This window comes from Castor canadensis, chromosome 2 (genome assembly GCF_047511655.1).
Source record: "Castor canadensis chromosome 2, mCasCan1.hap1v2, whole genome shotgun sequence".
Taxonomy (NCBI): Eukaryota; Metazoa; Chordata; class Mammalia; order Rodentia; family Castoridae; genus Castor; species Castor canadensis.
This window is the reverse complement of record NC_133387.1, coordinates 168136214-168162708: the sequence shown is the minus strand read 5'-3', so window position 1 is coordinate 168162708 and position 26495 is coordinate 168136214. Positions and strand designations below refer to the sequence as shown.

General features: G+C 35.7%; 1 protein-coding gene across 20 annotated transcripts in view; it reads right to left on the bottom strand.

The window, feature by feature from the left end:
- The window catches only part of Arhgap32 (Rho GTPase activating protein 32), a 301921-nt gene that overhangs the window by 78926 nt on the left and 196500 nt on the right, over positions 1–26495 (bottom strand). For 18 of the 20 annotated variants that reach the window (XM_074066349.1, XM_074066354.1, XM_074066359.1 and 15 more), the window contains 4 exons: positions 20007–20144; positions 18066–18158; positions 17084–17206; positions 14178–14255 (listed from right to left, as the gene is read on the bottom strand). In XM_074066349.1, the coding sequence (XP_073922450.1) occupies positions 14178–14255; positions 17084–17206; positions 18066–18158; positions 20007–20144 (432 nt within the window). Of the gene's footprint in view, positions 1–552; positions 703–14177; positions 14256–17083; positions 17207–18065; positions 18159–20006; positions 20145–26495 lie in introns of those variants that run through there. The other 2 variants (XM_074066364.1, XM_074066365.1) reach the window with 2 other exon arrangements.

Sequence of the window (26495 nt, the reverse complement as noted above, 5' to 3'; positions counted from 1 at the left end):
CAATCTAAATGTGTTGACATCTCTGTTGCCACTGTTATTTTTTTAATAAATTTTTAAAAATCAACACTAAACCATAATTCCAATAGTTTTAGAATTTTATCTTTGCTCTCCTATAGGTTTCATGGAATAAAATGGCACAAGTAAAGATAAATATCTGGGGCTAGAGGTGTGGCTCAAACAATAGAGCACCTAATTAGCTAGCAAGTGTGAGGCCCTGAGTTCAAACCCCAATACTACCAAAAATTTAAAAATTCTGAAACAATCACTCATTTAAAATTTCAGTATTCACTGCTGCTAAAGAGCAGGCAGTGCATGGTGGGAGGAAGTCAAGAGAGAAGAAAATGGCCAATCTCTACAGTGGCAACAGATTGGCTTTGGAAAACACAACAGATTCACCTTATAGCAAAACTGCCTGTAATGGCTTTAGATAGAATCCTAACAAGTTGTATTAGCAAAATGCTGAATTCCAGATCATCCAGATACCCTGTGTAGCTAATAGAATAAATATAGAGATAAACACCCTGGGGGAAAAAGTAAAAAGGAAATCTTTACCAATATTTATAGATGTTTCCTTAGATGGGGATATAAATGGGCTGCCATGCAGCAGATGTTAAAGCTGAAACATGAAAACTACATCACGTTGTATCTCCTCTGTTGACAGACTCTGGAGAAGAACAGAACAATCTTCCAAGAGTATGACTCATCATGAAGTTCTGAGCTGTATAATGTCCATCTGTGTGGGATTATTTTCACATACTCATTTGCTGCATTCTTATTTCAATTTCTGGATCAATATTCTATGGTATTTCTTAAAATTATGAAGCTGTAATAAGTTATCATGAGCTGAAAAGGGGTTATTAAAAGATCATCAGTTTTGCTTCAGATTTGAGTTTGGGATTTTTAAAGCCTACCTTCCAAAATCATGCTCAAGATAATGTTTCACTTAACTTCCTATTTCACTAAACAAGTAGAATTCTTTCAAGATTGGTTGGGAATATTTAAGAATCAATTCAAAAATTTTTCATTTTCTCTTGCATGAGTCCCATGAGAGGACATGTGTACACTGGTTAAAGGTGCAGCCTTGAGAGTAAGAGGCCTGGGATGATCCTAAATCTGTCATTTACTAGGCTGCCTGTGCAACTCAGCCTCTCTGAGATTCAGTTTCTCGATCTAAACATAAACATACGTCTCATAAAGGTTTATACGAGAATTAAATGGATTAGAGTAAGTAGAATGCATGAATCAAATGGTGGTTATCCAAGTATGTTGGCTACTGCAGACCTACAGGGCTCCTCTGTCACACAGATATGACACATTACACCATCTTTTGTATGTGTGTGCTCAACTCTCCTCACTCTCAAATGTCATTCTTTCCATAAAATCCTAATTCATTTCAGTTTATAAAAGTCTGAAATTTGCCACAGAGAAAAGACAAGGTTCAAAGTTTATCTCACTCATTTCCTAGACTTTGTGATCTGGAGCGCTACTTAGTTTCCTAATCTGTACCATTAGGGATAACATTATACCTCAACAGTTTATGTGAATCTACCTACCTAGCCTAATTCCCAAACTCAAATATCTTTCAGCAAATAAACATTAGTTTTCTATCACTTTCTTGAAACGACTGAACAAAGCTTAATGAACTTCTGCAGAGAAGCATATCATAGCTATTAGTTCATCTTTTGTCTCAATGCTACAGGATCTGTAGCAACCATAACATGCCCACAACGAAAGGGCAAGACTTGAACTGGAAGTGTGGTTCAAATGCTAGAGCACCTGCTTTGTAAGTACAAAGCCTTGAGTTCAAACCTGAGTCCCATCAAAAAAAAAAAAAAATAGAATGAAAGGCAAAGACAATCTTAGAGGCTTTTGGCTATCACCATGAAATTGCTGACTCACCAGCAGCAATCAGGAAACTTTTCTCTTCACTTTTCTATTTCTTGAAGCCAAAAGCATTTCTAATAGTCAAGGAGTCTTTTATTTTAAAGTTATCTTTATAAATTTGTGAAAGGCAGATTCTGATTTCCTATTCTAAATTTTTCATCATAAAATAATAAAACTGTGTTCTGTTGAAAAGATTACACATAAGAATTCAACTAACTCTGAAAATGCAATTAATGAACATTTATATGTTCTGATAAAACATTTAACCTATTATTTCATCATATATAAACAATTCTGATCAGCTTAAACAGTCACGTGGAAAGTGACTGGAATTCTGGTCATATGATCTATCAGCTGTGCCACCTTGTTTCTTAGCTCGTTCTTTCTGCAGCAGTGCTGAGAAGGGAGAAGAGGTACACATCATCAGGGGTCAAAATGAGATTCATCTCAAGGAAGAGCAAACAAGGTAAAGAAAAGACCACCATGATGACAAACAAGTGGGAAATAATGAAGACACAGCAATAGAAGGAAAAGACCAACTTAGAAGCAAGGCTAGGACAGATTGGGGAGGGCCTTCCAGAAACTACTTTGGGTAGTTTTCTCTCAGGTCTTGGAGATAAAGTGAGAAGCCAGAGAAGCTACTGCATCCTGTGCTGTGCTGGTAAACGTGTAACTGGCTCCCCATGGATGAAAGGGCCTTGATTTATATTGTTTGCCAGTCACAGTGTAAATATTCCTGCCATGGCTGGTTTTATACTACCAAAGGGATACAACCCAGCTCAGAATTGAAAAAGATGCAGGGTAGTACTTGGCTAGATGGTATCTGTGCCATACAAATCTGAGGTGGAAAGAATCTCAAGAACACAGGTAATAGTAAAATGTTATAAAATATTTACAAAAAAGATCTGATTTTTAATGCAAATAATTTATTGTAGACATGTACTTTGATTTTCAATAATGGCTGTGTTTAACAACTGTCCTACAAAATTCACAAAGATTTTATAAGTGACTCTGATTCACCACTAATCTAGAGCCAAATACTTAGTCCCGTGCCTGTTTAGCACTAGGAACTTCTAGAATCAATCTTCAGCAGCTTGATAAGTCTGTAGCTTGCCCTCTTACTCTAAAAGAATAAGGAGAGAGATAAATGAAATGATTGCAATCTACCTTGAGGATACTCAAACTAAAAAGAATGTCAGGTTAACTTCAACTGAAAAGTATTTTGGTGTAACTTAAAGGGAAACAAATACAATAAAATAAGCCTGGAACTTTGCTAACAGAAGGAAGAGAAAAAAATCCTTGTTCTACAATGGGGCATGATCCTAATTACCATCTCTGAGGCAACCAACCAAAATCTAAAAAGGAATTTCAACATAACAACATGCTTATCACTGACTGTTTAAAAAATTCCTACTCTAATGGCTCTATTAATTTAATTTATGGCCAGTGAAACTTAAGGGTTATTAGCACAGCAAAACATTTTTCTTGAAGCTTGGTGAAGTATGCTTTTACTACCAGAGATGTACACAGACTTTTCATCAATTGAAACTATTTGGCTACAGAGCTAAAACTCCAATATTTTATTTTCTGACTACAACTTCCTCCTGGTCTCTCATGTTTATATTCCATGACAACTGATGTTAAAATTCAGAGACACCCCATCCCTTTCATTCCTGTAACCATCTCCCAGGGTAGTCCCCCTTTCAACTTTTTTTTCTGTTCAGTATGGACCCTGTGATTGAACATCTGAACTTTTAAACCAGTGCCCTTACTTTCCTAAATCAGTGCCCTTTCTTTACTAATCTTTTGCCAAACCAATCCAGCAAAGTTCCCAAACTAAAGCAATAGACTTCCATGATGTGTTTCTGGAGAAAAATCCTATCACTGAGGAGATTCAAACCAATGCAAATTCATACACTACTATCCAGAAAGGACAGTTTTTTCCCCAGCACCAAAATATTCTCACAGAACCTCCACTTCTTTAAAATTCCCAGTCCAACTATCTTCCAACATCATCTCATCCCAGCACAGCCAGACAAACCAGTGAGACAATTAGTTTGTCTAACATTTTGAAACTAGGTCCAAATCTTTAATTATTTCCACTGAGTTGCTAGAACTAGAAAACAAATTTTTCAAATATAAAAAGGAGAAAGAGACAAACAACAGCTTAAAAAAGTAAAAGCAGGGAGAAAATTCAAGTCCTTACTTTTCAGTTCTTAGTTCTATTAACTGGTGTCTTAATAATTCTCGCATTGGGTTGTTTGAAACGTTCCTACTTAAGTCCTCCCCCTCATCCCATTCTCTCTATACCCCAAAAAACCACCACATTGCCTCTGGCTTCTGTACCTTAATTACACTATCCCGGTTCAATGTCAGCTCCCTAATTTCCATTTCAAGAAAACAATACTCTTACAATTGGATATACTGGTTTAAGACTCAGAAATAAAGTCAGAGATCAGGATGTCAAACTGGTAGCTGGTCATATATATGGAACTTGAAGCCAAGGGAGTAGTAAGAGAGCCGAGGACAAAGACTGTCAATGAAAGGCAGTCTACCCCAAACTGCCAAGGTCTAATGGTAGATGATGCTTTGGCCCAAACCACTGAGAAGACAGGAAGAACTTTAAAAGTGTTGTATCAAGTCAGTCAAGTGAAGAAAGTTTCAGGAAAGGGGAAATCAGATACTAATGAGAGTTTAGGTAAGAGGAATAATGAAGTAAATGTTTTTGTCAGAGACCATAAGTAATGTAAGTAAAGAAAACTAAGTGAAGGGTTTAAGAATGGATTTGTGATAGGTAAATGTTGAAAGAAACCAGAATATGCCTCCCCACCCCTCACCAAACAAACAAACAAACAAAAAACATGAAGGATCATTGAGCTGAAGATAATGAAGACGCAAGGGAGACCTCTTTCTTCTCTGTTTGCCTAAATCTGGACAAACATGTACAATAGCAAAAGTCTTTCTAGTTTCTCCTCCTATCCTTCCTACCACCTATAGAGAGGATGCGCAGTCTCCTTCAGAACGTATGCTATCCCAGAACTGGCACCACAATAATCTGAGAGCCTAGATCCTTGCCTGTAGAAGCCTAGAACTGCTTTTCTTTGTCTTGTCACTTCTCTAAAGTTTATTCTTTGTTGAAGACAACATTGCCAAGCCATACTGTAGGCCAGCGCTCACCATTTTTTTCCACTGGGGTTTCTTTCACGTTATGTGTCCTGTGTGTGTTAATAAAACTTGTTTTTGTCTTATAAATCTAATCTGTGTTTTGTTAGAAGAGTCTGTACCAACTACAAACTTAGGAAGACTGAGGAAAAGCCATAGTGTTTTCACCCTCAATGTAATGATGTACCTGGAATCTAAGCTGGATGAATACAGAGAAGGCAGGAAGTAAATGATAGGAAAAAATTGGAGGGAACAATGGAATGATATTATTAAGCATAATACTGAGTATTAAGCATAACTGTTCACTGTATGGCAAATAACTAAGAGGACTGAATTTCTTTTCTTAGTTAGTTCAAGGAAATACCAAATAAAACAAAATAAATTACAAGTAATTTAAAATGATAATTAATTTGCCTTACCTTTCCTCCCTGGAAGAACTAAAAGGAGAATGGAGGAAGACATTGTAATTACATAAACAGAAACAAGAATAGAAAAGAGCACTGTGCATAATAAGAAGAAATGATAGTTAAGTATGGCAGAACAGGGAGTTTAGAGTAGTGTAAAATAAGGCTGGGAAAAGACAATGGTCTGAGAATCATGGATGGTCTTTACATTATGGTAAGTAATTGGAGGTTCCTTCTGTAGGAAATGAAAGTAGAAAATTCTGAGCATCAGAGGGGCAGAAATAAGTGTGTTTTTAGGAGGGAAACTGTAGTAGCAGTGTATGTCTTACAAAGTAGAAAGAAGGGAGGAAAATAAGAAGAAAGCAGAATGCCACTTCAGAAATTTGCAGAAACAGAGTAGGAAAGAGAATAAAAATCATAATATAAAACTGAGATGAAGAATGAAAAAAGGTAAATTGTGTAAGACACACAGAAGAGTCAGAAACTGTCAACTAGCTTGGATGTACGAACAAACAGGTCAAGGTTGCTTCTACAGATTTTTCTTTTACCTTTCTTTTTAGGTATAACTATAAACTGTACATAGTTAAAATGGATGTTTGGTAAGTTCTAACACCCATGAAACTATCCCCAAAAGTTTCCTTGCTATCTCTTTGTAATCCAACCTGCCCCCAACCCTCTTCCCACCCCTGCTCCCAAGCACCCCCGGTCTACTTTCTGTGTTATAGTTTTATTCAAATGGAGTCAAGAGGAATGAACTTGTGTTTTCTATCATCTTCCTTGCAGCATACTTATCCTGACGATCACTCATGTTGTTCACATATCATGTATTACTCTTATTCCTAACTAATGTTTCATAATATAAATATTACCATTTGTCTATCCATTAATCTGTACTTGACAGATAGTAGCGTTGTTTACAGATCTGGATTATTACATACAAATCTGCTATAAACATTCATGTATAAGTTTTTTTAGGGACATATATAAGTACCCAGGAATGGAATGGATAGGTCATGTAATAGGTGTGCATTTGACCTAAGAAACTGCCAAACTGTTTTCCAAACTGACTGTTGTATCTTACATTTCCACTGCACTGTATGAGAGTTCCAGTTCCTCCACATCCATACCCACTCTGTTAAGAATAGGGCCATACCTCACTGTTATAGTAATCTGCATTTCTCTAAGAACTACTAATGTTGAACATCTCTTATTTGTTTGCCACACTTGTGTTTAGTGATGTGTTTATTCCAATCTTGTCTATTGTTTAAACTGAGTTCTGTTTCTTGAGTTTTGAGAGTTCTTTGTATGTTCTCTCTACATAAGCCCTTTATCAGATATAATTATTATGAATATTTTCTCCCAATCTGTGGCTTGCCCTTTTATTCTCTTAACGCTCCCTTTCAATGAGCAGTTTTACATTTTGATAAAACTCATCTTATTATTCTATGAATTGCTCTTTTGATGTTATATTTAAGAAATATCTGCCTAATCTGAAGTCACTAATGTTTTCTCATTTCTTCTTTGAGAAGTTTTATAGTTTGTACTTTACTTTGAGGTATATGATCCATTCTAATTTTCACAGGTGCTACAAGAAGTTTATTATGGTGGCAAAAACTGACCATGTGTCTTCACTGAACTGACTGTATGTTGAAAATCACTTGTCCATGGATGCATGGATCTACCTCTAGACTCTCCATTATGTTCCATTGATCTATTTGTCTCTATTTCCACTGATACTACACCATCCTGATGCTTTAGCTTTATAGTAAATCTTCAATTAGTGTGAGTTCTCCAACTTGGCTGCTTTTTAAATTTGTTTTGGCTCTTCTTTTCTAGGTCCTCTAAATTTTCATATGATTTGTTTAATCTGCTTGTCAATTTCTATACAAGAGCTTTCTGGGATTTTGTGTGGGATCAATTTGAGAAGAAATGACAGCTTATCAGAAGTCTTCCAACCCATAAATATAATCTCTCTCTCCATATACTTGGGTCTTTATTAATTTCAAACCAGCAATATTCTATAGTTTTCACTATAGAACACAGCTATCACTTTTTTCAGATATATTCTTAAGTATTTCATATTTTTGGTGCTACTATAAATATACTTTCTGATGGTTATTAATATATTAGTTTGAAACTCCCTTTAAAGTAGTAAGATTCTCATGTAGTTGCTCCATGTATTTATATCTAAATCTATACTGTGTATTTTTTTGGGCAGTACAAGGACTTGAACTCAGGGCCTACACCTTGAGCCACCCCACCAGCCCTTTTTTTTTTTTAAGGGTTTTACCAAATAGGGTCTCACAAACTATTTGTCTGTGCTGGCTTCGAACCACAATCCTCCTGATCTCTGACCCCTGAGTAGCTAGGATTACAGGTGTGAGCTACCACTACCCAGCTGTATTGTGTATTTTAAAGATATAAGCTACTTTCCTTTTCTCTCTCATATGTGGAAATTTATACTGATCTTTTGAAATTTAGTTTGAAGCCAGCTGTATTATTTGCAAATTTTATTTCATAAGAAAGTTGTTTTAAAAAATTAGCTAGCATTTGTTGCCCTTAACGCAGAGAAACTAAAGCAGATACCTTAAAAGCAACTGAGGCCAACAGGAAAAGGGGACCAGGAACTAGAGAAAAGGTTAGATCAAAAAGAATTAACCTAGAAGGTAACACCCACGTACAGGAAATCAATGTGAGTCAACTCCCTGTATAGCTATCCTTATCTCAACCAGCAAAAACCCTTGTTCCTTCTTATTATTGCTTACACTCTCTCTACAACAAAATTAGAAATAAGGGCAAAATAGTTTCTGCTGGGTATTGAGGGGGTGGGAGGGGAGAGGGAGGGGGTGGAGTGGGTGGTAAGGGAGGGGGTGGGGGCAGGGGGGAGAAATGACCCAAGCCTTGTATGCACATATGAATAATAAAAGAAAAAAAAAAAAAGAAGAAAGTTGTTTTAGAAGGTTCTTATCAGAGGAGGGCATACAGTTTGATGAGATTAAGAGCTACAGCCCACACTATGTTATCAATTATTTCCACGAAACTGAAAGTGTAAGCTTCACATGGTAGGACATATTCTTGCTGTAAGCTAACAAAAAACTATCCAGTAGCAAATTATCTCTAAATATAATGATAGCTGCTAATGGCAACATTAAGAAATATTTTTAAAAATCCACAACAAATAAAGAATATAAATTAAGAAACTGTATACCTTTCTGTGATCCAAAAGTGGAAAACACAAAATTAACACTCATCATACAAGTATTTTAACTCTGGCTACACTGTGTACTTCCTGTTTTAGTGAAACAGAACAATCTATCTAAATTTCTTTGTCTCTAGATTTCTATCACTGTAATGACAGTTTAGAACCAGATGGTCCACTACCATTTTCCTTCTACAGAAATCTGTGACTCATCCGAGTAGACAAGTAGAAGCCACTACATCCATTAATTTGTTAATGTGATACTGTGCTTTGCCCAGAATGCCTTGGTTTAAATGTAAGCTCTCCACTACACAGCGAGATAACACTGGGCTAGTTTAGTTGACCCCTCCATGTTGTAGTTTCCTCCGCGTGTAAAATGAGATTAACAATAACTTCTTCATAAAGTTGTGAGAATTATCATTTAATGGAAAGCACTTAAAATAGTTCACATAACAAGTACCAAAGAAGTACTAGCACTTACTTTCACTTGTGTTATCACATACTCCCCCCTCTTCTATTGAACTTCTGTAATATTACAGATGAAAATTTATGGTATAATTTCCCATTACTTAACTAAACAGGAAATATTTTGCTCTATTTGATTTTGAATAATGAAAAAGTGGCAGCTCTGGATTCCAGTATATTAGCGGGATTAGATTTCTAGATGTGTACTTTTCTTTTTTTTTTGATAAAGATTTTTCTGAAAATCAGTTATTTCAAAGCACATTAAACTCTGTAGTAAAAAAAAAAAAAAAATCTGCATTTGTATAATGCCTTTTACCTAAAGAAAAAGGCTCTCTGAGGCCTTATCCCACATTCCCAACAATGGTCTTCACACAGGAACACAAATCTGATAGTGATGCCAGTTACTTTAAAAATAAAGAAAACGAAACAAAGGGTATTTTTTTTCCTGAAGTACATTATATGATGAAACATTTCAAAAAACAAAGACAAAAGATTCAATATATTCCTTGAGACAAAAACCACAGATTTCAGAATTTCAAATTACTGCAGTTAATATAGTTTCACACTTCCTACTCCCAGACATTTAAGAAAAAAAAAAGTCATGATATAATTTAAACACATGGATGAACTTATTCTTCTGTTCCCATGGCTAAATTATGATCTGGGCCAGGACAATACATTGAACAGAATTTGGCAAAATGTTCACCTTTACCAATCACCAGCTGACAAGCAGAGTTCACCTACAGCACACAGAGATAAAAATACATAGTCAGCTTCATATCCTACCTCACAACTACTGAAATAGAATTTGGGGGGGGGGTGAGACCTTGGGATTTAATCCCTTTAACATGTTCTCTTGCTGATTCTGATACACACTGAAGTTTGAGAATCACTGGCAAAGAGAGTAGAAAGAATTATTGCTAACAGAATAACAAAGACAGAAGTGTAGCAAACTTAAGTAATAATCAATGCTATTTCTTGAACTGACATTATTTGTAAGTTAAGGCAACAATGCAACACCCTTAAATCCCTATGAGAATGATTAAAACCACCCCCAAACCTGACAGTTATCAAATGCAGATGAGGATGAGAGGCAGCAGGAACTCATCCATTGCTGGTGGGAATGTGAAATGGTACCATCACTGTAGAAGACAGTTAGGCAGTTTCTTACAAAACAAAATGTATTCTTACTACATGATCCTTGGTATTTACCCAAAGAACTTGAAAATATGTCTACACAAAAACCTGCACACAAATGTTTATAGCATCTTTATTCACAAATGCCCAAACACAGAAGCAGCCAAGATGTTCTTCAGCAGGCCATAGCCTTGAATACTGGACAATGATGAAAGAAAGGAAAAACAAGAAGGGGGCTAAGGATGGAAGGAGGAGGAAGGGAGGGAGGGAAGGAGGCAGGAAGGGAGGCAGGTAGGCAGGCACCCATCTGTTTACTACATAAAGTAAGGCACACAAGTAACTTAAGAGTAGACCCCTGCTGGGGTCCCTCTGGGCTGCTGCCAACAAGGCAGGCTCCAGGGGTCTACGGTTCAGTGGACTGACTTGGACTAACCAGTGCAGCTATACCACCAACTTTGCTCACACTGGGATTCTGTGTGACAATCTGTTTAATTAACAATTCCACGGGGTTCAAAAATTTTTAAAGTATGAAAACCATCAGACTAATGTATTATTACAGCTATTTTAACCTAGTACATCAGTATATAAAAAAAGTCTCTGATTTACAGTTATCAGGTACACGGATAATTACGATTCTCTTCTCCCAACAGTCTCTCAAGAGGGGCACAAGTTCAGAGTTTTAGAATAGTAACCAGGATAGACGTACCTTGAGCAGCTTGAGGAGGAGCTATTCCCAGCATACAATGTACTACTCATTACATGAAAACCTAACGAACACTGACAGCAATGTTTCCACCAGTGAACAGGTATGTTCTGAAGTCTGCAGTTGGCTAATACTGCATCACTCACTAATTCAACATCCTGGCTTTTTATTAAACCTCTCAAAATGTCTTCCGGCCAAGCACAGTGGCTCACACCTATAATCCCAGCTACCTGGGAGGCAGAGTTCTGAAGGATCAAGGTTCAAGGCAAAGCCTGGCAAAAAGTATACAAGACCCCATTTCAACCAACAGCTGAGTTACAGTGGCATGCACCTGTCATCCCAGCCATGCAAGAAGCATAAATAGAAGGATCCTAGTCCAGGCCCACCTAGGCACAAATTCAAGGCCCTATCCCAAAAATAACTAAAGCAGAAAGGGCTGGAGATGTGACTAATGTGGCACAGAATCTGAGTGCATTCGCCCAAAACAAACAACAACAAAAAACCCATCTTCTATTCATAAAAATAGAAGATAGTAACTATGCAGTTACTAAAAAAACAGGAGGTTTTTATTTTTTTTAATTAAAGATAACATTGCCCGTGAAATGCCAAGCATCACTTTCTACTAAGACGCTTTTAACGTCTCCACTCACATCTCCCTGTGCAATTAGCCACAGGTACTCTTATGGACAACTAGTCTGTAGAAACTACGAGGGACAGTGAATCACCTGGAGTCCTTCCTTTAAATACTGGACTCCTATTTGTAAAAAAGTTTTGACAGTGACATTTAAAGACTTGCTCTTGGTTTTATGGGCATCCCTGTATCAAGTGCTCTTCTTAGGCTCACTCCCACAAGATCTACAGATACAACTGCCTTTTGGAAGAAAAAAAACAGCACTGCCACAGGAATAAGTTTTCATTGTCATTCACAAATCTCCTTGAATAAAAAAAACTGTTTTTATTTTAAATAATATGTTTAGGCAATAAATTAATTTTAACTAATTTTACACTAGCTTATTTATATTGACTTTGAAAAGAATTTGTTTAGGCAATAAACTACTTTGTGTGAGTCTAAATAAAATAATAAGGAAGATAAATATATATGTATCACAGAGTCACTACTCAATAAATGTTTGTTACAAAAATGAAGGAAAAATTTGCTACTATTTTACAATCACAGAATTACAATGTTGAGAAAGAACAGAGAACTTTCTGATTTTAAGAAGAAATCCAAAGGAAGCAAATGACCTGTTCAAGGTTATATATAAGAAAGCTGGTAGCAATGTCAAGAACAAAACGCGACTTACTTTAAAACAAAATTTATTTTTTGGTAATCTTTGCGATATTAAAGTCTATAGCTTATTTTCATTAACAAAAAAAACTGAGTGCTTAATAGGAAAAAAGATAACCCTATTCTTCTATTTAGTTTTATATTTAGTCAAAAGCAACTGTTATTCAAAGAAGAAATCACAGCCCCCACACTGTACAAACAAAAGTTGTGGAGCAAATGAATATAATTTTTTTTTCTTAATCACCAAATTAAATTGCTGTATGTGCTTTTATACCAGTGAAAGGGAATGAAGAAATTAAAATTTTCAAATAAAGAACAGAAATATTTAAATTTAAAAATCAACATTTAAAATGGATGGAATTGGAGAACATCATTCTGAGTGAGGTTAGCCTGGCTCAAAAGACCAAAAATCATATGTTCTCCCTCATATGTGGACATGAGATCAAGGGCAAACACAACAAGGGGATTGGACTATGAGCACATGATAAAAGCGAGAGCACACAAGGGAGGGGTGAGGATAGGTAAGACACCTAAAAAACTAGCTAGCATTTGTTGCCCTTAATGCAGAGAAACTAAAGCAGATACCTTAAAGCAACTGAGGCCAATAGGAAAAGGGGACCAGGAACTAGAGAAAAGGTTAGATCAAAAAGAATTAACCTAGAAGGTAACACCCACGCACAGGAAATCAATGTGAGTCAATGCCCTGTATAGCTATCCTTATCTCAACCAGCAAAACCCCTTGTTCCTTCCTATTATTGCTTATACTCTCTCTACAACAAAATTAGAGATAAGGGCAAAATAGTTTCTGCTGGGTATTGAGGGGGGGAGAGGGAGGGGGTGGAGTGGGTGGTAAGGGAGGGGGTGGTGGCAGGGGGGAGAAATGAACCAAGCCTTGTATGCACATATGAATAATAAAAGAAAAATGAAAAAAAAAATCAACATTTATTAAGCAAAAAAATATACATCAAGCCAGGTCTAAGTACTTTATATTTTTATCTTTACACATTTAGCCTTTGTGACAAGTCTATGAGGTAAATAATCCCTATTTTAGAAATGAGGAACCTGAGACATGAGTAACTTGCCTAAGGTAACAGGATTAAAGCTCAGGCAATCTGGCACCAAAGCCCACAGTTAACTATCACGCTATATGGTTTTAAATTGTATTAACACTTCAAAATAAAATATTTTATAAAATGCTAATGTTTAGGGTTTTTAAATATGTAAAGCTTAAAATGTTTCCACAATAGTTACCATATTTCTAGCTATATAGTACAAGCACTTTATTTATGTAGCATTTTTGTAACAATTTATAAAGAAACTACACACACATACACACACACAAAAAAACCATAAACTACAAATTAAGAACAGAATTTTAAGGCATTTTCAGACACTCTTCTATGGACAGTTTTGAAAGAAAAAAGAAAACCATCTACCCTCTGAAAATCAGTGCTAGGTCAATTTAAAAGATGCACTGTCCTGTCACAAATTGTTTAGATGCTATATAAAAAAAAATAAGACAGCTTTAGATTCTGTTGTTGTTCTACAATTAATACACTAAGTTTCCAAGAACAGTTACAATGCATTTTACAGAAAAATATTGATCAAACTGACTTAATCCTAAAAAGGAAACATATGAATCATGATTTGAAACCAATACTAACAGCTAGGCAGATTCATAGGCCTACTAATCTGAAAGTGGTCCTCAGAACTGGGAGTCAACTCGCACTCTGGCTACACCACTGTCTAAAGATGAAACAAGGGGTAGCAGAAAGCTGCCACAATAGCCACTAGACAAACCTGTCTATCACTGCAGACAAACTTCCTGAGGACAAAGACTACTTACTGGCAGTGTATTTTGTAAATACAGATGTTAATGAAACATACAGAAAATGGTTCTTTGAACTTTCCCACACCTAAGTTTTTGTTTCTTACCTGAAATCCATGCTTGCCTCTCCACCATGTACTTAGCACTTTTGGGGGCATGTCAATAACAGAAACAATGTCTCCCACCTAGGAGAATCAAAAGTTTAAGTAAAATGGCTTTAAGTTATCAATTTTAAGCCAGTTGCTATATCAACAATTTAGATCTAAAAGGGTATTCTTTTATGCAATGGCTAATAATTTCTAGTGAAACATACTACCTCTGTTTATAATAATTTAGTAATCTTATCTTTTATTAAAGAGAATTCTACAAAAAGTCAAACAGCACAAAAACTGTAATACAGCCAACACATGTGCTGTAACTTCAGAAAGCCAGATTTTACATTTTTCAAATGCTAGACATCATTCCATCATTATCACTTTTGTTAAAATACAGTCTTCAAATTATAATTACTTGACTTTACCACAATGCAAATGTAATATGCATTCTGTAGAAACTGCACTTCAAATTTTGTGCGCTGGTCCTTTCCCCAGTTAGGGATATATTGTGAGACACTCCTGTGAGGCTGGACAGCAGCTCCCATCAGCCACAGGATGATGAGGGCAAACAACTGATACTCTCTAGTGTCCTAAGCAAAGATGCTCAGTAGGTCAGTCATGTTACATAGCATTTTGCTTTGTTTAGACTTTTTCAGACACAGTCTTGCCATGTAGCCCAGGCTGGCCTCAAACTCGGGATCCTCCTGCCTTGACCTCCCAAGTGCTGTAATTATACATGTTTACTACCATGTCTGGCTACATGTAGTTTTAACTTAATGGCATTTTCAACTTAGGAAGTCAAAGAGCTTCCGTACTTCGCTACCACTGTTACTACAAGTGACTGAATTCACATGTAAAAGATACTTTTAAATACTGATATTTAGAAAATTACAGTGCCAATTAATACTAATTACCATGTACAAAGCACTGTACTGACACATCTTATTTAATCATTTAGAAAAAGACCTAAGATGGGTTATTCCAAGTAAGTATAAAATGTGAAAACTCTACTTTCAGTAGATGGTACAATATAATACTTCCACTAAAAGGTTCATTTTCTTCATTGTCAAATGCGAACTAGGGACTTTATGTATCCTTAAACAAAATAATAAGTATAAAAATTACAATAGTTTTAATAATGTATTTAATAGAAGTCATGCTCTTCATTCAAAATCAGTGCTGATGTCTATGATAAAACACAGTAAATATTTACGCACTATTATTTATATAGTAAGTCAGTGTAATTTGCAGAATATATGTGGTTTTGACCAAGTGCAGTCAAAAAGTAAATTTATAAAGATCAAAAGAAATTTCAAAACAAAAATTCAAATTCCCATAAAAAAACTTTTTTTAATTCCCACACATGCATTACAGAACTCTATTGATGTGGAGAAGCTCTCAGTCGGTCCTGTGTTATCATCACTTGTGTTTAAATCATTGTGGCTCTAGTGACAGCTTCCCTGTCATTAATTTTATGCAAATGATTCCCAAAAAATTTTTTTAAAAAATGTAAAAAGTTATAGTAATCCCCACAATGAAAAATGGGCAAAATGTTCTTAATATAATAAAGTGAAAATTCTACTTCATGCAGTTTCAAGTTATGGATATTCACCCAGACAAACTGTACACAGAGTAAAGTAAATTTGAGTAATTTTAGAGCACTGAACTCTATGCATCCTAAGCATTCGTGTTTTTCTTCAGCAGCAGTCTCACTAGAATCATATACCCACTATCCTGAGGGTCTACTATAGTGCATTTTTAGCAGTCTGTCTTTATATATTAACATTGATTTTTCAAGTTATGAATAAGCCATCTTCAAAGCCATATTTGCTAGTAGACAGAGCATGTCTTAAACCCTGTATTTCTTTCTGTACAGAACCTAAAAGTTTAGTTTAAGAACAGTTCAGATTCTATACCACAAAAAGTTTACACTGTTCTTTCCACCTCTTGAGCTATGATTCCTTCCAGCCTTTTTTGCTCTAGTTATTTTGGAATGGGGTCTTGCTTTTTTGCCAAGGCAGGCCCGTGATCCTCCTACTTATTACCAACACCCCTGCCCAGTCACTGGGAACACAGGCATGCACTACCACACCCAGTTTTTTTTTTCTGCTGAAATGGGAGGGTCTCACAATTTTTTTTCCCTAGGCTATCCTGGAAAAATGATCCTCCCAATCTCAGTCTCCCACACAGCTTGAGAGGACAGCTGCATGCCATCGCACTCAGCTACTGGTTGAGATGGGTCTCGTGAACTATTTGCCCAGACTGTCCTCAAACCATAATTCTCCTTATCTCAGCCTCCCAAGTAGCTAGGATTACAGGCGTGAGCTACCAGTGCCCAGCTTACACTATTCTTTCTTAAATCAAATAGCGTTTATTTTGTCTCTCATGAGCCAATATACACTTTTAGAGGAAGAAATAATTCCCCAACTTTTGCATCTAATAGAAATACTCATTTCACTTTTCATCTGTTCTTTAACTCAACCTTTCAGCAAGCATTTTTAAAAAGGTGTCATTGAGTATCAGTCTTTTTAGGCAGAAAAACACAAAGACAAAGACTGCTTTCAAGAGGTCCACTGAGACAAACAGGGCAGCAACTATGATTAAATGTAATTAGTGATATGTCAGAGATTAGCTATGAGAGGAGTTTCAAATGTTATTCCGTCCAGTATAGGAGGTATGCTTGCATGGAGTAAAGATCAAAAATTCTTCCTAGATGAAGTGGGAGACACTGAAGCTGAGTGTTGAAGGCTGTGCAATCATTTAAACAAAAGTCAAAACATTTCATGCTGAAAGATAAAAGATTACATAAAAACCTAGTGGTTTTTACTTTTTTAATGAAGTGAGTTATTAAAATAGTTAAGAATGAGGCTGAAAAAAGTAGCAGGGACCAGAGAACAAACAGTACTCTAATTACTTACCTCTAAGGTTAGTTCATCAGGGGCCCGAGCAGTGTATCTCTTAATAACATGGGCGGCTCCAACAGCAGGTGTGTTGATGGATGATTCCTCATGAACTAGAAGATGGTTTCCCTTATTATCGATCTGTAAGGAAGAACATGCACTATGAAATGGTTAAAAGACATGGGACTTGCAAATTTTTCTTTAACTCCCTATACAAGACAATTCAATTTAATTTAGAGGGACGATAAAAAACCAAAGAGGGACTTAAAAAAAAAACTATCATTTATTTGGTGGCTAATACATACCAGTCATTGTGCTATGCATATGACTTCATTTAATCCTCATAATTCTAAAAGATATTTATAAATGCCATTATCGTCATTTAAAGGTGAAGATGCTAAAGCTAAAGAGATATTGCAATTTAAGAGAGATTCAAATATTTTTCCAAGACATCACAGATAATGTTGGAAAAGTCCAGATCTCAGTGCAGGCTGGCCTGGCTCATGTTTCTATATCCTTTCTACCATCTATCTTGACTTCCCAATTTCTACTGGAAGGAGAGAATAACTCTCTACAACTTATATAACTATATCTGTTATATAACACTACATGTACAAATTAATAATACTGAACATATTATATGGATAATGTTTCACTCAAGACACTCTTAAATCAGACCCTTCAAATAGTTGCTACTTCTGCAAAAATTACTGAAATATAACTAAGTAAGCTGAAAAATACATAACTTGCTAAATGTATACATCAATACCCTAAACATCAACTAAAACTATTATTAACCCTCATAATATATATTAAAGTTTGGTTTCCAAATATTAAAGATTTGAGAAGAAAAATATTTCATGTGACATATTTATCCTCACAGTAGATGAGAATAAACTCCTTTTCATTGATTTCTGAAACTCAACAGCTATCAAAATTAATATTAAACTTAACTAAATAATTTTAAAACAAACTGCCATCAAAGTGAATTAGGTAATACCTCCATCCAGGTAAGGGCAGGCCCACAGTTGATCTTGTTGCCAGCAATAGCTGAAAGGCGTGACAGGTAAGCCATGAGCATTTGAGTGACTGACTGAAAAGAAAGAGAAAGATTCAATGTAATTCAGAAGATACTCCACTCTCTGGCAGAGAAACTCCCCTAGAAATTGGTTATTTCTGGGAACAATAATCTACAGCTCTTTAGGCACCTTAACAGTTACAGGGGATTCTTCACAGATGATTTCCACTGAAACTATGGGCACTTATGCATTCTTTTAGCTCCTGTTTCATGAGGGGCTTTAACTTGTAACCCCTAATGATTAAGGACCATTCTCTTCTACAACTTCGAATTTTATTGCTTTCTCTTCTTATTTTTACACTGAACATACAAAAGGATGTTTGTTACAGGTCCATGTCTAGTCTTTTTGCCTAGCTTTCTCCTGCTGCTCTTAAGGCTTTTTCTCCAGAACTCTGTAATCTTCCCTGTGCATGGCTGGACTGGAGCAGCAGCATTCATTTGCAATTCTACACTGTGGTGTCTTTCCATTATTCCTAGAATGTGAGAATCTGAGGCAGACAATTGAAACACATAGGCCAAGTAGGGAAATAAAAACAGAGAAATCTCTAGGTTTTCTATGGTATGAAGGGATCTTTGTGACTGTGAGTGCCCCTGCTGCAGCCAGGTCCTACAAGACAGGCGATGGCTCCACTCTGCCATGTACTTAACCACATTGGAATTAACTTTAAATTTAAAATGACTTCCCTCAGGAAGTGGAAAGTATCCCTACACTGTTTTCCAGTTCATCATGACTGAGGAAGAGTGTAATGACTAATTCTGGTTCTTTTGAGAAAATCTATTTTTTTGCTCTCTTAACAGCTTTAGGATTTTTCTGTTTTGTCATTTTGAAATTTCACAATGTTTCTTGGTGAATGAGTCTTTTCATTTATTATATGGTAGCATTTAAAGGACCCTTTGAATCTGAAAACATTTATTTAGCACTGATGAATTTTTATATTAATTTTTAATTATTTCCTTCCATTCCCTCTCTCCTCCTATAAACCATATAAGTAGTAACTTCTCTGGACCTTTTCTCCACAATTCCTAACTGGTCTCCTGAACATCTTAACTTTTTGTACCTTTCAGGGGTCACATTCTTATAAACGAGTTAAATTCCCAACTCACTAATTCTCCCTTTAGCTGTGTCCATTTTGTATGTAGCTCAGTTTTCAAGTTTGCTATTATTTGAGTTAATTTAAATGACATTTTCATTTCTTGGATCTCTGATTATTTTATTTTACAAAAAATATGCTCTTATTTCATGGATGTGAGAGGTTCACTTCACCTTGGAGGAGAGAGATCTTATTCTCTACTGCATACCCTCCTTGGTTATTTTGGATTTTTTCAGTGTTTCTATAGATTTATAATTTACCTGTCTTCTGCAATCATCCTGTATATGGACCTTATTCTCTTCTTCATAAACCTTATCCCATTTACTCCTCACAATTTTTGATTCCCTGATAGTACTTTTGTTTACTGATGCTATGAAGAATTTCTTCTTTTTTTCAAATTTTTGAAAATCTTTTGTATTTGTATTAGAAATTTTTGGCATCATAAACTAATCACATAGCACTGCTTTAATATGCATTTCTTTAATTATTAGCACACACTTATTTATATTTTTCCTTTGAGACTTTTTATTCCTTCTTTGAAGAATGTCCTGCAAATATATTGCCTACTTATACATTATTGTTATGAGGGTTTTCTCTCTATTATGAAATTATATACTGAACTCATTTCAATCCTAAACATCCTAAATGTTTCTATGAAATAGTTAAGTAATCCCAGCATCTAAACGTTCAACAGAAACTTTTATTTACTATATATAAAAATTTCTGCTAGTTCAGATGTAGTGATTGCTTCTGCAAAGTACCAAATGCTTACCTCTGGACTGTCCTTTAGGCTATCAGAACGGGGAAGCTCTGAGAGCTGGGAAAATCGTCGGTCATAAATACAGAGATGAAGATGTTTATCAAGTACCCGAAAATCTTCATAACTTCTTTTAACAATCCAACTTTTGCCCTATGGGTGGGGTGAAAAAAAAGCACTCCTATAATTCACCTTTACCTAGATATGCTAGGATTAAGCGTAATTCTATAATGGTATGATATTTTATTTATGTAATTTTAAGGTTTCTAGTAAGAAGTTTCTATTCTTTTGATAGTAAATAATTAAAATTCTAAAACATTCTAGTGAATGACATTACATTGAAAGGACAATAATGGAAGATACAATAGAACTCTCTATTAACAGCCTTCTACTGCTAGTCAAAGTCCATTGCCTATTTTTGAAACGAATAGTCAATAGATGGTAAGATAATATATGACTTTAAACCTCCAAAAGAACTATAAAATAGCTTTGGAAAGAGGATATTTCCTAAAATTAGAGAAAAATGAAGTCAGTTTGTTGATTGGATATCACCAACATTTTCTATGACTGAGACTATTGGAAATAGACTTAAATCAAAACTACGCAATTATAATTCTGAAAGACATTAATGTCCAGACTATATTAGGAATTCAGGCAACTTAATACCAAAATAACAATAATCTGATTTTAAAATCAGTAAGAAACCTAAAGAGAAAGAAGTTATATAAGTCGGATGCCAGTGGCTCACACCTATAATCCTAGCTACTTAGGAGGCAGAGATCAGGAGGATCATGGTTCAAGGCCAGCCTGAGCAAAGAGTTCAAGAGACCCTATCTCAAAAAAACCGTCACAAAAAACGGCTGCTGGAGTGGCTCCAGGTGTAGGCCCTGAGATCAAACCCCAGTACCAGAAAAAAAAAAAAAGTTATACAAATGGCCAAGAGGTATATGAAAAATTGATGAATATCACTAATAAGAAGGACATGCAAATAAAAACCACAATGAGGCATCACCTCATTTCAGTTATTATCAAAAAGAAAAGAGATGATAAGTACTACTAAAGATATGGAGAAAAGGGATCACTTACATATTGTTGGTAGGAATGTAGATTAATACAGACATTATGGAAAACAGTATGGAGGTTTCTCAAAAACTTAAAAATATAATTACCATATAATGCAGTAATCCCAACAATGGGTATATATCTTGACTACATGACACCAATACGTCCAAAAAATATCTGCATTCCCAAATTCACTATACTGCTACTCACAAAGGTCAAGTTACGGAAACTATCAAAGTGTGCACTAATAGACAAGTGGATAAAGAAAAGGTGATATATATACACACTTACATAATGGAACATTATTCATTCTTAAAATAGAAGGAAAAGGAGATTCCAAGATGGCGACTAGAGGGAAGAAGCAGAAACCATGATTCCTAAAGTAAAATCTTGGAGAGACACTGGAGATACACCTTACAGGAAAAACCACCAAGAAAAGGCAAAACCTTGACTCCTCCACACCCTCAGCCCACGCAGAGCATCCCCACTCCGTGGTAAACAGAGAAACCAGCAGGGCTCAGGCCAGCTCCTACCAGCACGAGAAACGAAGACAACCAGATATCACCACTGTTATTATGACAAGCTAGAAAACACTTAATTCCACACAATACAGGGAAAGTAACAATAGCAAGGAAAATGATGGGAAGATGGCAAAAAGAGGAAAAGCAGTTTCCCCCTAGCAATAAATTAGTACAGGAACCAGAGGGAAATGAAGAAAACAGATACTCAGATCCAGACTCCAAAAAACAAAGATAAACTATGCCAAGGAACCCAATGAAGCCCACAAGAACATTCTGAAAGAAGATATCCTGCAAGTAATCAATGCAAATTTTATAGAGATGATACTGGAAATGGTCAACCAAAATGTACAGGAGACACTCAAGAAATTCCAAGACAACAAAAATAGAGAATTTGAAAAAGCACAAGAAGAAAGGAAAGAAATCATAGAACACTGTATAAACACCAAAGTAAAACAAAGAACACAATTAATAAAGAGATAAATGAACTCAGGACTAAAATACACAACATTAAAGAGGAAATGACTCAGGATATGGAAAACCTCAGAAAAAAGAACAAAACAGAATTGCAAAACAAAATGGAAGGCCAAGCCAGCAGAATAGAACAAGCAGAAGACAGAATCTCAGAACTCAAAGACGAAATGGTAATTAAAGGAAAAACCGAACAACTATTAGTCAAATAACTCAAGACCTGTGAAAAGAAAATGCAAGAACTCACTGACCCCATCAAAAGAACAAACCTGAGAATCATGCCCACTGAAGAAAGAGAAGAGGTGCAAGCAAAGGGAATGTGTAATATATTCAACAAAATAGTAAAGAAAATTTCCCAAATCTAGAGAAATCTATTCCCATACAGGTACACGAGGCTTCCAGAACACCAAACAGACCTGACGAAAATAGAACTACCCCACGGCATAGTATCATTAAAACAACAAGTACAGAGACTCGAGAAAGAACATTGAAAGCTGCAAGAGAGAAAAAACAAATAACATACAAAGGTAAACCCATGAAAATGACAGCAGACTTCTCAACAGAAACATTAAAAGCAAGAAGAGCTTGGGATGAGGTCTTCTGGGCACTGAATGAAAATAACTTCAACCCTAGGATACTCTACCCAGCAAAACTATCATTCAAAATAGATGGAGCAATAAAAGTCTTCCATGATAAGCAGAAACTAAAACAATATATGACCACAAAGCAACCACTACAAAAGATTCTTCAAGGGATTCTGCACACAGAAAGTGAAACCAAATATAACCATGAAAGGGCATGCAGTACCAAACTACAGGAAAAGAAAAGGCAAGAAAGTAGAGAGTAACATTGATCTAGGTACACACAATCAAACCTTCAAACAACTGAGACAACTAAATGACAGGAATCAGCACATACCTATCAGTACTAACACTTAATGTTAATGGACTTGATTCCCCCATCAAAAGGCACCATTTGACAAACTGGATTAAAAGGGAAGGTCCAACGATTTGTTCCTTACAGGAGACCCACCTCACCGACAGAAATAAGCATAGGCGTAGGAAGAAAGACTGAGAGAAAATTTACCAAGCCACTGGCCCCCGAAAACAGGCAGGAGTAGCAATACTTATCTCTAACAAAGTAGACTTAAAACTACATTGATTAAATGAGATAAAGAAGGACATTCCATACTAATAAAAGAGGAACTAGACCAAAAGGAAATAACAATTATCAACCTATATGCACCCAATCTCAACGCAGCCAATTTCATCAAACATACCCTGAAGGACCTAAAACCATGTATTAACTCCAACACAGTGATTGTGGGAGACTTTAACACCCCACTATCATCAATAGATAGGTCATCCAAACAAAAAAATCAATAAAGAAATCCTAGATCTAAAACATACCATAGATCAAATGGACCTAGTTGATGATCCAACTTCTATACAATACACATTCTTCTCAGCAGCCCACAGAACCTTCTCTAAAATAAATCATATCTTAGGGCACAAAGGAAGCCTCAGCAAATATAAGAAAATAGAAATTATACCATGCATTCTATCTGATCACAATACAATAAAACTAGAACTCAACAACAAAAATAAAAACAAAAAACATGCAAACAGCTGGAAACTGAAAAAGTCATTGCTCAACGAACAATGGGTCACTGATGAAATAAAAGAGGAAATTAAAAGGTTCCTGGAAGTCAATGAAAATGAAAACATAACCTACTGCAACCTATGGGACACAGCAAAGGCAGTCCTGATAGGAAAGTTTATAGCCATGATTACACATATTAAAAAGACTGAAAAATCTCAAATCAATGACCTAAAATGACACATCTCGAACTTCTAGAAAAACAAGCACCAGCAAATCTGAAAAGAAACAGAAGGAGAGAAATAACAAAAATAAGAGATGAAATCAATGAAATGGAAACCAAAATAAATGTACAAGGAATTAATAAAACAAAAAGTTAGTCTTTGAAAAATAAACAAGACTGACAGACTCCTGGCAAACCTGACTAAAATTAGAGAAAAAAACCCACATTAGTAAAATCAGGAATGCAAAAGGGGAGATAACAACAAACACCATGGAAGTCCAGGAAATCATCAGAGACTTTGAGAACCTACATTCAAATAAATTTGAAAATCTACAAGAAATGGACAGATTTCTAAATACTTATGATTATCCAAAACTGAACCAAGCGGACATTAATCACCTGAATAGATCTGTAACAGAAAATGAAACTTAAGCAACAATCAAGAGTCTCCCAAAAAAGAAAGTCCAGGACCTGATGGATTCTCTGCTGAATTCTATCAGACCTTTAAGAAGAACTGATACCAACCCTCCTTAAGATGTTCCACGAAATAGAAAGGGAAGGAAAACTGCCTAACACACTTTATGAAGCCAGTATTACACTTAAACCAAAACCAGGCAAAGACACCTCCAAAAAGGAGAACTATAGGCCAATCTCCTTAATGAACATTGATGCAGAAATTCTCAATAAAATAATGGCAAACCGAATTCAGTAACACATCAAAAAGATTATTCACCAGGACCAAGTAGGCTTCATCCCAGGAATGCAAGGGTGGTTCAACAAATGAAAATCAATAAACGTAATAAACCACATTAACAGAAGCAAAGACAAAAACCACTTGATTATCTCAGCAAATGCAGAAAAAGCCTTTGATAAGATCCAACACCATTTCATGATAAAAGCTCTAAGAAAACTAGGAATAGAAGGAAAGTACCTCAACATTATAAAAACTATATATGACAAACCTACAGCCAGCATTATACTTAATGGAGAAAACTGAACCCATTCCCTTTAAAATAAGGAACGAGACAAGGATGCCCACTATCTCTATTCCTATTCAACATAGTACTGGAATTCCTAGCCAGAGCAATTAGACAAGGAAAAGGAATAAAAGGAATACAAATAGGTAATGAAACTGTCAAAATATCCCTATTTGTAGATGATATGTTCCTATACCTTAAAGACCCAAAATACTCTACTCAAAAGCTCCTAGACACCATCAACAGCTATAGCAAGGTACCCAGGATATAAAATCAACATAGAAAAATCATTAGCATTTCCATACACTAATAATGAACAAACGGAAAGAATATATGAAAACAATTCCATTTACAATAGCCTCAAAAAAAAAATCAAATACCTAGGTGTAAACCTAACAAAAGATGTGAATGACCTCTACAAGGAAAACTATAAACTTCTGAAGAAAGAGACTAAGGAAGACTGGAGAGATCTCCCATACTCATGGATTGGTAGAATCAACAGTAAAAATATCTATACTTCCAAAAGTAATCTACATGTTTAATGCAATTCCCATCAAAATTCCAATGACATTCATTAAAGAGATTGAAAAATCTACTGTGAAAATTATATGGAAACACAAGAGGCCACGAATAGCCAAGGCAATACTCAGTCAAAAGAACAATGCTGGAGGTATCACGATACCTGACTTCAAACTATATTACAAAGCAATAACAATAAAAACAGCATGGTACTGGCACAAAAGCAGACATGAAGACCAGTGGAACAGAACAGAGGACCCAGATATGAAGCCACACAACTATAACCAACTTGTCTTTGACAAAGGAGCTAAAAATATACGATGAAGAAATAGCAGCCTCTTCAACAAAAACTGCTGGGAAAACTAGTTAGCAGTCTGCAAAAAACTGAAACTAGATCCATGTTTATCACCCTAAACCAATATTAACTCAAAATGGATCAAGGATCTTAATATCAGACCCCAAACTCTAAAGTTGGTACAGGAAAGAGTAGGAAATACTCTGGAGTTAGTAGGTATAGGCAAGGACTTTCTCAATGGTACCCCAGCAGCACAGCAACTAAGAGATAGCATAGATAAATGGGACCTCATAAAACAAAAAGCTTCTGCTCAATAAAAGAAATGGTCTCTAAACTGAAGAGAACACCCACAGAGTGAGAAAAATATTTGCTAGCTACACATCAGACAAAGGACTGATAACCAGAATATATAGGGAACTCAAAAAACTAAACTCACTCAAAATTAATGAACCAATAAAGAATGGGTAAGTGAACTAAACAGAACTTTCTCTAAAGAAATATTCAAATGGCCAAAAAACACATGAAAAAATGCTCACCATCTCTAGCAATAAAGGAAATGCAAATCAAAACCACACTAAGACTCCATCTCACCCATTAGAATAGCCATCATTAGCAACACCCCCACTAGCAACAGGTGTTGGCAGGATGCAGGGAAAAAGGAATCCTTTTACATTGTGGTGGGAATACAAACTAGTACAACCACTCTGGAAAAAAATTTGGAGGCTTCTTAAAAAGCTAAACATAGATCTACCATATGATCCAGCAATACCACTCTTGGGGATATACCCCAAAGAATGTGACACGTTACTCCAGAGGCACCTGCACACCAATGTTTATTGC